This window comes from Grammomys surdaster, unplaced genomic scaffold (assembly GCF_004785775.1).
Source record: "Grammomys surdaster isolate TR1022 unplaced genomic scaffold, NIH_TR_1.0 63, whole genome shotgun sequence".
NCBI classification, from domain to species: domain Eukaryota; kingdom Metazoa; phylum Chordata; class Mammalia; order Rodentia; family Muridae; genus Grammomys; species Grammomys surdaster.
The window spans coordinates 18,399,897-18,412,113 of record NW_021604565.1 but is presented as its reverse complement, the minus strand read 5'-3'; the positions used below and the strand labels follow the sequence as shown (position 1 = coordinate 18,412,113).

The 12,217-nt window shown below is 41.0% G+C and overlaps 1 protein-coding gene across 4 annotated transcripts in view; it reads right to left on the bottom strand.

Annotated features, from left to right (window-relative positions):
* The window catches only part of Oxr1 (oxidation resistance 1), a 406,935-nt gene that overhangs the window by 62,284 nt on the left and 332,434 nt on the right, over positions 1-12,217 (bottom strand). For 2 of the 4 annotated variants that reach the window (XM_028765669.1, XM_028765642.1), the window contains exon 1: positions 7,397-7,595. The exons of the other annotated variants lie outside the window; for them this stretch is intronic. In XM_028765669.1, the coding sequence (XP_028621502.1) occupies positions 7,397-7,595 (199 nt within the window). Of the gene's footprint in view, positions 1-7,396; positions 7,596-12,217 lie in introns of those variants that run through there. 4 annotated transcript variants of the gene reach the window in all.

Genomic DNA, 12,217 nt, shown 5'->3' with positions numbered 1-12,217 from the left:
CCATTAACATATACAGGAAAAATTCTCTATAGGCAATAAACACAGTTATAGTATATAGTTCTATATAAAAATACATCTTAGATCGAATGGTAATTATTTTTCAGTTGTTAAGGTATTTCATGTGGCTCTTTTATTATCAGCAGTAGGGGCTGGACAGAGGCCTCAGTGGTTAAGAGCAGCAGCTGCTTTGTTCTTCTAGAATGTCTGAGTTTAATTCCCAGCAACCACGTGTTGGCTCACAACCACCTGTGATGGGATCCAATGTCCTCTTCTGGTGTGCAGACATCCATGTAAAGCACTCTTTTACATAAAATATATAAACAAATAAACCTTTATTGTCAGTAACCAGTCAGTTACTGGCTTCAGTCTGAAATCTGTGTTTGTGAATTTTCTCAGCTATTCTCTCTGTACTACTGTGATAAAGTACCACCCTATCTAAACATCTTAAGTGATTAACATGAACCCTCCCCCTGAAGTACTAGATCAAAGCTTCAGAATTAAATAAGATAGTAAACATAGCAAAGTACTGTATATACCCAAAATTAAAACTACAATTCTCCAAGAAAGATTAGTTCTGAAACTAAAATAGTCTAGAAAAATGCAGGTCTCCTGGTTCTCCCACTATCTGAACTTAATTGACACTTTGACTACACTAGAATTTATTTGCTTATAACCAATAGATCAGTTATTTTAGATTAAATAATACTAAATAGTGTTTGAATCCCCTAAAAGCCAATTTAGAAACAGTTAAAGCTGCCCTAGTATTTCCTGGTAGGAATACCAGCTGCTATGAATTACAAATCTTTATATCTTTACTTCATCTGCTATAGTTTAAAAACTGCCATCTGTTTGTAATTGCTACCACTAAACTATAGCCTCCACAAAGTGTGTCCTTCATTTGACAAGTTCCCTTCAGTACCTGACAAAGGGCATGGAGTATGGCAAACCACAAATTCGAATGGACACATTCTGACACAATTTAAACAAGTACTACCATAATTCTTATAACTTTCCATAAGAAAAAGGTTAAGATGTGGGCCAATGAGATATTTAGCAGGTACCGGCACATCTCCACCCCTGGTGACTCCATCTCTGGAACACTCACACAGATGACATACCCACACATACCATAGATAGATAGATAGATAGATAGATAGATAGATAACAGATAGATAGATAGATTACAGATAGACAGAGGTTAGACAAAAGACAGAGAAGTCACAAGACAATGCGAACAAGGTGGCTGAACATACTCAAAGATGTTTACGTTCACAGACAAGTAGTGAAGTGCAAATTTAAATCATAAGGAGATATCTTTTCCCAAGTACCAGACTGAGAAAAAATTTAAAAGCGTAACTACATGCTGTCTGAAGGAAAATTGGCACTGTCCTGTATTTCTGGCAGAGTGCAAAATGCTAAAATTCTTTAAAGGAATGTTAATTTTGTCCATCAGAATATTCTCTTAACCCTCTTGTATATATCTGAAACATATAGTTAATTTTCTGGATGAGAAAATAGCCTATCTTATAATAATTGTAAACTTTAAATAGAAATTTAGTTCTGCTGCTTCGCAAGTCGACAACAGAGGGCGCCAAAAATATAATGCAAAATAAGCCCTCAGGTCATTGCATTGCCTCATAGCCTTCCCTGCGGTCAAATATTAAATAAATCTGATCATTCTCTTGATGTCAGATACAGCCATGATTTCTTCAATCCAAAGGACCAAGGGCAGAAATATGTCTTTGAAGTGAGTAAGTTAGAGTTGACATTTTTATAGCTTTCTTTTTCCTGTATCACCAATCAAGAGATGACTCTCACACAGGTTCCCCTTCCACCAACACAAATCCTGGAGAAACGATGGAAGTCCTAAAAGATTACTCTGCACAGTGTATGCATGCCCACAAACCAATTCCTATTTTTGTTCCAGGTTAAATCACTGTGCATGAAATATCAAAGAGGTATTCAATAATTCATGCATGTAAAGCAAATCAAATGGAGGGAAAAGAGAAGAGTCTGGATTGTGCGCATATGAAACTGTCATTCAGTGCCACAAGCCTTAAACCACAGCAGGCTTATCAAAATGAGAACTCTAAAGACAATACAGGAGAAGGTCTACTGATTCGAAATATATGATATAAGCCAATTGTGACTGCTATAAGCATACAAGTTGTAAAAATAACAATGAATAAATACCAGGTTATAAAAAGAAGGAATGGCAGACGAAACAGCTCACGTCATATTTAATATGTTCCACTAAAAATGAGTAAGATTCTCACAATCCCAACTGGCTAATGCTCTGAAATCAGACACGCCTTAGGAATAATCCCTAAGGAGACAAGTATGATCTTTCATTAAGATCTGCTCTTTCCTAACTAGCCATCTTTCTACTTTTATTTCCACTAGAAGAGATTCCAGCAACAATCCTTTTCCAATGATAGTCTCTGAATGTCCAGGTTAAATTGATTTACAAGTGCAGCTTCTTTATAGATAGATCAGTTCCACCAAAAAAAAAAGAAAAAAAGAAAAGAATAAAAAAAGAAAGAAATGTCCTGTATGTGCTCTTCTTCTAAACTCCAGTTCAGAACTCTGCTATGTCAGTTTAACAGCCTAGCAGGACATTCTGCCCCACCCCCTTCACCCATGTCCCACAACTAAACACCTCCCATAATGCATCAGGTTCTCCGTCATCCACAGTGGTCCAGTAAGTCTGATCCCCAGGGTCTGATGAATCAAGCTTAGTTTCTGTCAGTTTCCCATCGTCCTGTCTTCACTTAGGGTCTCCATACACACACCCCAAATTTCTCAATGTAATTTAAAACTATCAGAATCACCACATTTAAAATACTTATTAGCCATATTCGCATAATGGCTATCATACTGGACATCACAAATCCCACAAAAACATTTCCATTGCTACAAAGTCTAGAGGTTTCAGTATATAATCTAAAGCCTGCTACCCCAACCCTGAGATAAGTGCATACCTAGATTGTTAAGTCCATACATAAAGCTGTTACACCGACACTACTGACTGCATCAAAGTGTTTGCAAACAGACCTTTGGAAAGGCTAGGGGTGGGGTGGTTTAGCTAGAAAACACACTTCAAGGCAAGTGTGAGAACCTGAGTTTTTATCCCTGGAAGCCATGTAAAGGCTTGGCAGGTATGACAGCCCACTTGCAGTCCCATGCTATGGGAAGAGTGGAGACAGGAGAACCTCAAGGCAAGGTGGCTAGCCAGAGTAGCAAGAAATTGTGATCTCAGGGAGACTGCCTCAGAAGAGGCAGAGGAAGCTGCCCAACATCAACTTTGAGTCTCCACACACACTGTCACACAAACTTGAGTCCATGAGGCTTACACATTAGCACACACATCACATACACACACACACACACACACACACACACACACATATATTAAACTAAACAAAAAATGGATTTGACATTGGAGTCTTAAAGGATAATATGGGTTCTGTTGTGGTGGTTACTTTAGTTATTCTTGTTTTCTTACATAGTTTTTTTCTTTATTCACAAAATCAGAAATAACTGTTTATCCTGGATGCCCAATCAGGTTGATCTTTGTCTTATGAATACTGGTTTATATTTTTATATTGATATATAATTGACATATAATGATATTATATATTTATATTATACTGATTTACATTTTGCTCTTTTGAGTAATTGCTAGTAAACAAAAACTAACAATCTCTGACATTAGTACTTGTTCTAAAAACATGTCCCCTTTCTTAGAGGGGCACCAATCATGTAGTAAAAAGTGTGGGGAGCCATTTTATTAGGTAGGCTGGTCAGTACACAAAAGGGCCTTGAATGGAGGGCTTGCTCCTCTTACCTCCCAGTCACCTTCTCAGTTACCTGCTGCTTACTACAGTCTGAACTTATTCAATGAAGTAATGCAAAAATACATAATGGGCTACCTCACAGAATTTATTTCACTGACCCGGTTCAAATCCAAGGCAACAACATGTAATTTTTTGTTTGTTCCTCAAATAAAGCACCCTGACAGTTACGTGAACCATTTCAACTCAGCTCTATATTTCCAAAGGACAAATATAAAACTCAATAAACATTTTGGGAAACTGGGAGACAAGATAAATTACCCCAGTTTTAAAAACAAACAGACCAAAGCATTGAGTTAAACTCAATGTGTGAAGCGGAAGCATGAAGGTAAAATCATTCCAAAGCCCTGGGCTATTACCGGCCCCCTCTACTCCATCATTTTCCTCAGCTCTGTGCATACACGTAACACTAACGTGTAGTCAATGCCTTAATGTCCAGCTCGACAGTTTGCAGCTGGACAGTATTAAAGACACCAACGGCCCACTTTCAAGGCTTAAAAGCACTCCTCACTATTGAGGTCAGAGGTCAGAACTTACAGACAGGACAATTGCCATTTAGCAAAACTGGTTCCATTACTACTCCCACTTCTGAAATCCCCTATGTCCTTCCCAACCGTCCTCGGACGTAAAGGACCGAGATGGACCAGGGAGCCCTGCTTCGGTGTCCTCTCCCAGGCCAGTTAACAGAGACATAATGAACTGGGATGTGAGAAGTGAACTACAGCCCTCTGCCACTCCAAATCCAACCCTATAGGAACTAGACTCAGTAAGCAGACAGAGAGGTGGAGCTTTAAAGTAAACATCCAGCTCAATTGTTTGGATTAATTGCTTATTTGTTTGATTAATCGATTGCTATACTCCCAGAGGTTGGGATTTTAAAATAAGGACAGTTAATAATAGTGTTTTAGGTTCTGAAAGGTAAGTGAGAAGAAACTTTGCACGGTGCTATTTAAAGGATCCTGTCCTCAAGTAGGAAAACAGAATTGGCATAGAGTTTGGACAAAAGTTGATATTTACATTAAAACTTTAAACTTGCCATAGCCATTGATCTGTATTTAATTAGTAGAATATGGTTAGTAAAATATTTTTAAAGGCTCTACCATGAAAGTTAACACCAACAAGCATGTTTAAGGTGGGTACAGGTTTACAATCCGATCATAGGTAGGATTATACTGTTTCTTTTGTAATTTTTATTGGGAACAATGGTGCTGATTAGCACCCTTATTGTGCTTCCACTGAGCCTCAGTTACCATTTTCTTACAGAGATTTAACTCAAAAGCAAGCAAATACTAAAAACTGACAAATGAGGGCCCTGCCCTGAGAGGAGTCAGGCAGCAGTAACTCTGGCGGCCCAGTAACTGGGTTGTTTGTAGACACTGTAAAATCAGAATGTGTGACCTAAGTTTTCTCTGGTCTTTCCATCATTATCAAAACATGACATTGTAAGGGGCAAGTTCTGGACAACCAACAGGGCTCCAGACTGCAGACAGCCTCTACGAATGGAAGTGTCTCTAACAGGAAACATTGTCAAAAGATGCAGTCATTTTTTAAAGTGAAGACAGGTACGTAAAAATGTAAGCTGTAAAAAAACAAACAAACAAACAAACAAACAAAGGAAAAACCTATCTAGAAGGACAGCAGAAGCTAAAGGCCTCAGATGCAAGAACTGTATCCAGCCCAAACTCAACTGCAAGGTTCAAAGAAGGAAATTCTCATTTTAAACAAGGACTACTCAGAAATCTTAAAACTGCGGTTTATTATATACAAATTCACACGTGCTGCCCCTGAAACTGTGGAAAATGTTAGGGAGCTACACTTACACTATACATGCCAGTCAGGGGCTCTGCCTTGGCTGAATTCTCAGCAATCACTCTGTAAGGCAGGGAGTAATCAAACTTCTTGCCGTCTTCAGAACTCAGCATCATAACTTTAGACAGGCAATGCTTTTAACAGCTGCGTGCTATTCCCAAACTGTACTGATTATCTTTTTCACCAGATTTGCTCCCAATAATGAAAAGTCCAGAGCTGAGAACCTGAGATCATTTAATCCAACCACATTCACAAACAAGGAAATTCTGGCCCAGAGGGATTGGGTAACTTTTCTAAACTCTTTCACAAGTTAAAGCTAGGACAAACCCACCCAGTTACTGTGGTCACACCACCAAGACATCTCAGGGCCTCTTTAAACTGTGAGATCTGGGGCAGCACAAACATCAGAATGTACAACGAACTCATAAGCAGTTTCAACAGAAGAGACATTTGTATAGCTTCTGAAGCTGTACATCTGAAGAAAATGTCAGACCTAGTGATGTGCTCAATGTATGTTCAAAAATGAAAGCTCTGTATATGTCTGTGCATATCTGTTAGATATCAATTATATCTCTCTCTAGTTGGGTAGTCCACATATTATGCAATCACCCATCCAGAGATTGACCAATAGCAACAGTCTTCAAGTGAGAAATTGAATTTCATTTAAAACTTTTTTACTCAAACATTCTCAAGTATAGTTCTTTATTCCTGCTCTCAACTTTAGAATTATTCTTAGTCCAGTCAATAACTTTACAAAATTATCCCCCCACACACACACACTCTTTCTAATTTCAAGAATAGAAAACCAGGACTTCTAATGAAAGAAGACAAAACGGAAAAAGACAAGACATATATTTAAAGGAACACGCTGAAACTAGATTTTAAAAGTCCAGTTTCTTCAAAGCCTAAGTTACCTACCCACACAGAGTGATGAATACCCATTATGTCAGTGCTCCAAAATAGTGGTGAGGGTTTATTGACAAATTTTATGTATTTTGTGATTGTCTCTACTCTTAAAACTGAAATCTTATACAGCAACCTTTAAAGCACTCACAAACATATGAAGACAAGCTGCAAAAAAAAAAAAAAAAAATATGACTGATCCCACAGAAAGCCAACAACGCTGGAAAAACTACCATATGCATTACACCAGGATGCATACGCAGCACTTTACACTTCTCGGTAAGGGATTGGTATCGTGCCATTATAACTTTAAAAACAAAACAGGCAAAAAAACAATAGCCCAAGTTGTCGTGGTGGAAGAGAAGACACAGCGGTTCAATACAAGTATGTGAGAAAAGTTTCCACGTTCGGCCTCAAGAAAACACTCGGTGCAAAATTCACGTAGGTTCCCAGAGGAGGGAAGCGCTTCCGATTACAAAGTACCACCGTTTGTTTTGTTTTTAAAGTTAGGACACCAGCCCTAGCAGTTGGCTCGCACCAAGAAAAACGACTGACCAAATCAAAGGCTGCGCAGACACGGCGTTCTGGAAGTCTAACTCCCGGGACGTCACAACTGGTTGGAGGAGGCAGAGGAGAGGGGAGGATCACACACTGAATCGGGACGGGTCGGTGGCGCCTGCCCGGGGCAGGAAGGGCCACCACGCAGCTGCATGGCTCCGGGTCCCCGCACACCTGCGCGACCGCACACCTGCCCGGGGCGCCGCCTCCCCGGTCCCGGTCCCCGTCCGCGCGCCGGGACGCGAAGCGCCGCGGGGACGAGGGGGACTCACCGGGTGCCTCGGGACTGGCCGGCGAGGGCGGTCGGAGCTCCGCGGGCCCGCAGCCGGGGTCGCCCGGAGCCGGCTCCCTCAGGTAGTCCTCGAAGCGCACCTGCCGCGCCTCGCCGCCGCCGCCGAGCCCCCACAGGCGGCTGGCCGTGCCCCGCAGCAGCCGGCCGCTCTTGCCGGTGAACGTGGTCAGGTAGTCCATGCCGCCGCCAGTCGCCACGGTTCTCTGGGCCGCGGCCGCCGCGCGACAGCGCCCGCCCAGCCTGCCGACCCGGGGGCGGCGGCTCCGCGCCTCGAGGCGACCGGCGCGGGCCAGGCCTCCTCCTTCGGCCCGGGACGGACCATCGGCCGCCGCGTCGGGGGAGTCCGGAAGCACAAAGTTCCCAAAAAGTTCTGCCTGTCGCTGCCGCACTCCGATCCTGGCAGAGCTTAACTTTAAAAAGTATAGCTCCTCTTCCTGGGTGGACCCAAGGTTAGAAAGGCCGGGACCTTTCCGTCTCCGGCGCCGGCTCGAGCCGCCCTCCCCTACCGTCCCGCCGCGGTGGAGCAGGCCGGCTCCCCCTCCCGCCCCGCCCCGCCCCGTCCCGCCCCGTCCCGGACCCAGCCGGACTTTCTGAACCGCTGCGGAAGGGAGGACCCCTCACCTTCTCCCCGGGGCGATGTAGGGCTAGTAGCCGGCCTAGACACTCAGCTAGGCGGACCAGAAGTTCAAGAGCCCAGCAAAGTTTTGGCTAATTGGCTAATGATGTTGGAAACTCGTGTGTGTGTGTGTGTGTGTGTTTCAGGGGAAATAAGCCATATAAAAACTGGCACCTTTAAAGTAATCTTTAAGAGTGAAGTGATGGGTACTTTAAACGCTGAGACTGCAGTCAGAGTTTAAGTAACGCAGTGTCCATGTTTAAGGTTCGCTGTGAGTTTATGAGCTAACGCTAAATTAACTTTGCAGGAATCCAATCCTGTGAGGATTCTGATGAACAGATCCACTATTTAGGTGCGAAACAAGAGATTTGAGAAAGATCAGTGAGTTTTGGCACACACGCTTACTATTTGATTTTTACTTCCTGGGAGATCTGCTTAGTCTTTTTATGTCTGTTTATACTTTTATTAGTTTTCCAGCAAATTAAATGAACCCTCTTTTTTTGGACTCTTCAGTGTCTTAAAGTATTTGAGGAAAAGTTGTGAATAGCTTAGGATGTTAAAAGGCTAAGAACTCTGAAAAATGGAGTCCAGAAAATGGGGAATTTATTTGCCCAGTTACCAAAGTACTAAAGATAATTCCTCCAGGGGCTGCTGCCCTCTGATCAACGTCTTAAATCTTTTGACTCATCTTTTCCCCCATGCCTTCACCATTATCAGTTTAAATTCTCACTTGATTGAATAAACTTCAGGATCCTAACATCAGCATCAACTTTATATCTGGTTAAAAATATAGAATGTGTGGGCAGCCTCCCCAGAGTGCCTAATTTACAGTGCTTAGGACAAAGAGGCCAACGAAATTGCATTCTCAGCAAGCATCCGTATGTTCAGAAGTGTTGCTTGGTTTAAAAATCTGCTCCAGCCTTCCTTCTGTATCTCTTAAGGACATGTTGGTTAGGCCCTGTAAAGACAATGTTTGTGATTCCCCCAAACTCAGATGTTCAAATCCTAATCCCCACAGGAGTGTTTACTGAGGTTATTAACTCAGGAGGTCGAGGCCCTCTTGACCAGGACTAGTCCCCTGGTAGATACAGCCAGGAAGAGCTCTCTGACCTACCTGCCACATGAGGACCCACAGCTAATAGTCTGTAACTGGACGAGGGCATTGCCAACAAAATCTGGCCTTGTTTGTTTTGGATTCCTAGACTCTAGACTATGTAAAATAAATTTTTGTTATCCATAAACCACCCAGGAATGGAACTTCTTCCTTTTAACATCCTAAGAACAGTGGTTACTTTGTCTTGGTTCTATCTGAGAATTATAGTTCAGTAGAAGGCATTCTTCAGCTCGGTACCTCCCTTAGTTGTCTGAGAGCATCAGCATATGAGCCAGGGTAGGTAGGCACAGGCCTACAATCCTGGCTCCAATGGAACACAATGGAACATTCAAAGCCAACCTGCACATCCTACCAAGACTGTCTCAAAATAAAATTTAGAGGTGGAGGGGGGATAGAGGAGAGAGGGAGGGGAGAACAGAAAGAGAGGGTGCTTCAAAACTGTGTTTAAAGAAAAATCTCGATAAACCAAAATTACTTTTCTAGGGTATGTCTCACTAAATGTACTTGCTTTTGTGATTAGCATAAGCAAATAGTGTTTGAGTTCTTAGTACCCACTTTTGCAAGCAGTATGAATCTGCATTCTGCTGTTTCAAATACAGTTTCACAAGAAGTTGGCCCCTCTCCTGCCTTTTTCTGCATCTACATGACAGAAAGTCAGAGTTGCTGGACAAACTGTATGCCTTACTGACTGAATACCTTACTGACTGAATACCTTACTGACTGTACACCTTACTGACTGTATGTCTTACTGACTGTATGCCTTACTGACTGAATACCTTACTGAAGGTATACCTTGCTGACTGAATACCTTACTGAGTGTATACCTTATTGACTGTATGCCTTACTGAGTGTATACCTTACTGACTGTATGCCTTACTGACTATGTGCCTTACTGACTGTATACTTTACTGACTGAATACCTTACTGACTGAATACCTTACTGACTGTATACCTTACTGGCTGAATACCTTACTGACTGTATACCTTACTGACTGTATACCTTACTGGCTGAATACCTTACTGACTGTATACCTTACTGACTGAATACCTTACTGACTGAATACTTTACTGACTGAATACCTTACTGACTGTATACCTTTCTGACTGAATACCTTACTGAATGCTTTACAAATTTGATTTAAATTCAGATGAACCCTAATACTTCTATACAGTCAACTGCTTGTCCTGTTCTCTACACTTGTTATCTGAACTGTCATCATCCTGGTGAAGTACCAAGCTTATCACCCAAATCTTACTTTATCTTCTACAGGACCCAGAGAATCATACATAGGCCATCAAATATGAACGCTCATTTTTTTCCGTTTTCCCCTCTTATCTTTCTATACGAGCTCCTTCCTGTATTTGATTCAGAAAGAGGTCCTTACTTCTGGCCCTATCCCTCCTAAACTCTACTTTAGATCTTGGTCTGGTTGGCAGTTGTTTGTGACATGCCAGCCTGTGAGTCTTTTCTTACTGTAAATTTCTGGTGTCCTTAAAAAACTTTCCTTGACTACCATATTTGTTTGTGGGCTACCTTTTACTTCGTTTTTAATGTATCATTGCTGCTAATATACATATCATAAAATCTACCTGTTCAAAGTGTGCAAATTGAGGAAATACCATTAAAACTGTCTTTAAATGTTTCTACCATGTGAAAATTAGCCTCCTGTTTGTTAGACTTGCTGCTCTAGTTGCTGCCCTGAGCAACCACTAATGTTCCCTGTATGGCCTTTCACAAACACCTCAGAGAGAAGACATGCAGTGCTGATCTTTGAGGCCTAGCTTTCTTCATTTCATGTATCACCCCTGGACCTGTCTCATGTATATCACATAATGCTGCCCTGGACAGACGCCACATTTATCCATTCACCAGTTGGGTTTGGAGGTTTTCCTGATTTTACGCTTATTATTAATAATGTTGTGACTATCTCTGTATCTAAATTTCTTTGCTGACATACTTCATTTGAGTATATACAAAAGATGATAAAATTACAGGTTTTTAATCTATGTGTTGATATGATTCCTATGAAACTTCCAACTATTTTCTTTGCAGTAATGGGAAGCTTTATCCTCAAGTTCATATGATATTTCAAGATGATACAAAGTGCCAATTTAAAATGAAGATAGTAAAAAAAAAAAAGTTGGAGATCTTTTATCTCCAAAGTTCAAAAGAAAATATAAAATTACAAATTGTATATTGGTGCAAAGATAGACATACATCAATGTTAATTAATTAAGCATGAAGAAGTAAACTTTGTATGACATATTGGTTTTCAACAAGGTTGCCAAAGCCATCTAGTGTGTGGGGGAAGGGAAGAGGCTACTATCTACAACACGCAGTTCTAGAATGACTGCTAGCCTCATGACTCTTCTCTCATACCAAACACACATGTGAACTCAACATGGCTCAAAGAAACAAGTGTAAGTGCCAAAACTTTCTAACTCTTAAAATAAAACAAAAGGTGCAAGAAATCTTAAGATATTGGACTTGGTAAAGGACTCTTAGCATTGATACCCAAAGCTCAGATAACCTAAGAAAAGCTTCCACTTGTAGTCAGTGAAATGCAGTTAGCAGATGATAAATGCCAATTTCTTTGATTAGAATAGTGGAGTTAAAAGGCGCTTTAATAGCATTTTGGTGACAGTGAAACTACTGATTTTTGTACATGACAGGTATGTGGGCATACAGCATAGTACTTTCTGCAAAGAGCATTCACAGAATCTATACATATTTGTTAAAAGTTATATACCCTTCAATTCAGTAAGTGTAAACGTACTTCTTATGATAGGTCCCATTTATGTCTGAAATGATGGTTTTCTGTTTACAATAGCAAAACATAGAAAACACTTTAAATGGTAATGAACAAAGAAATAAGATGGTTATGTATTCAGAAATTTAAAACCCTTAGTTCACTTGTGCCTGTAACACCAGCTTAGGAAACTGAAGCAGGAGGATTGCTGAAGCCAGACTGGGCTGTGTAGTAAGACTGACTCAAAGGGGGAAAAGATTTCTTCATATGGTTAGTAAAAAGAGTCTTAATTATATATTTATATATATATATATATATATA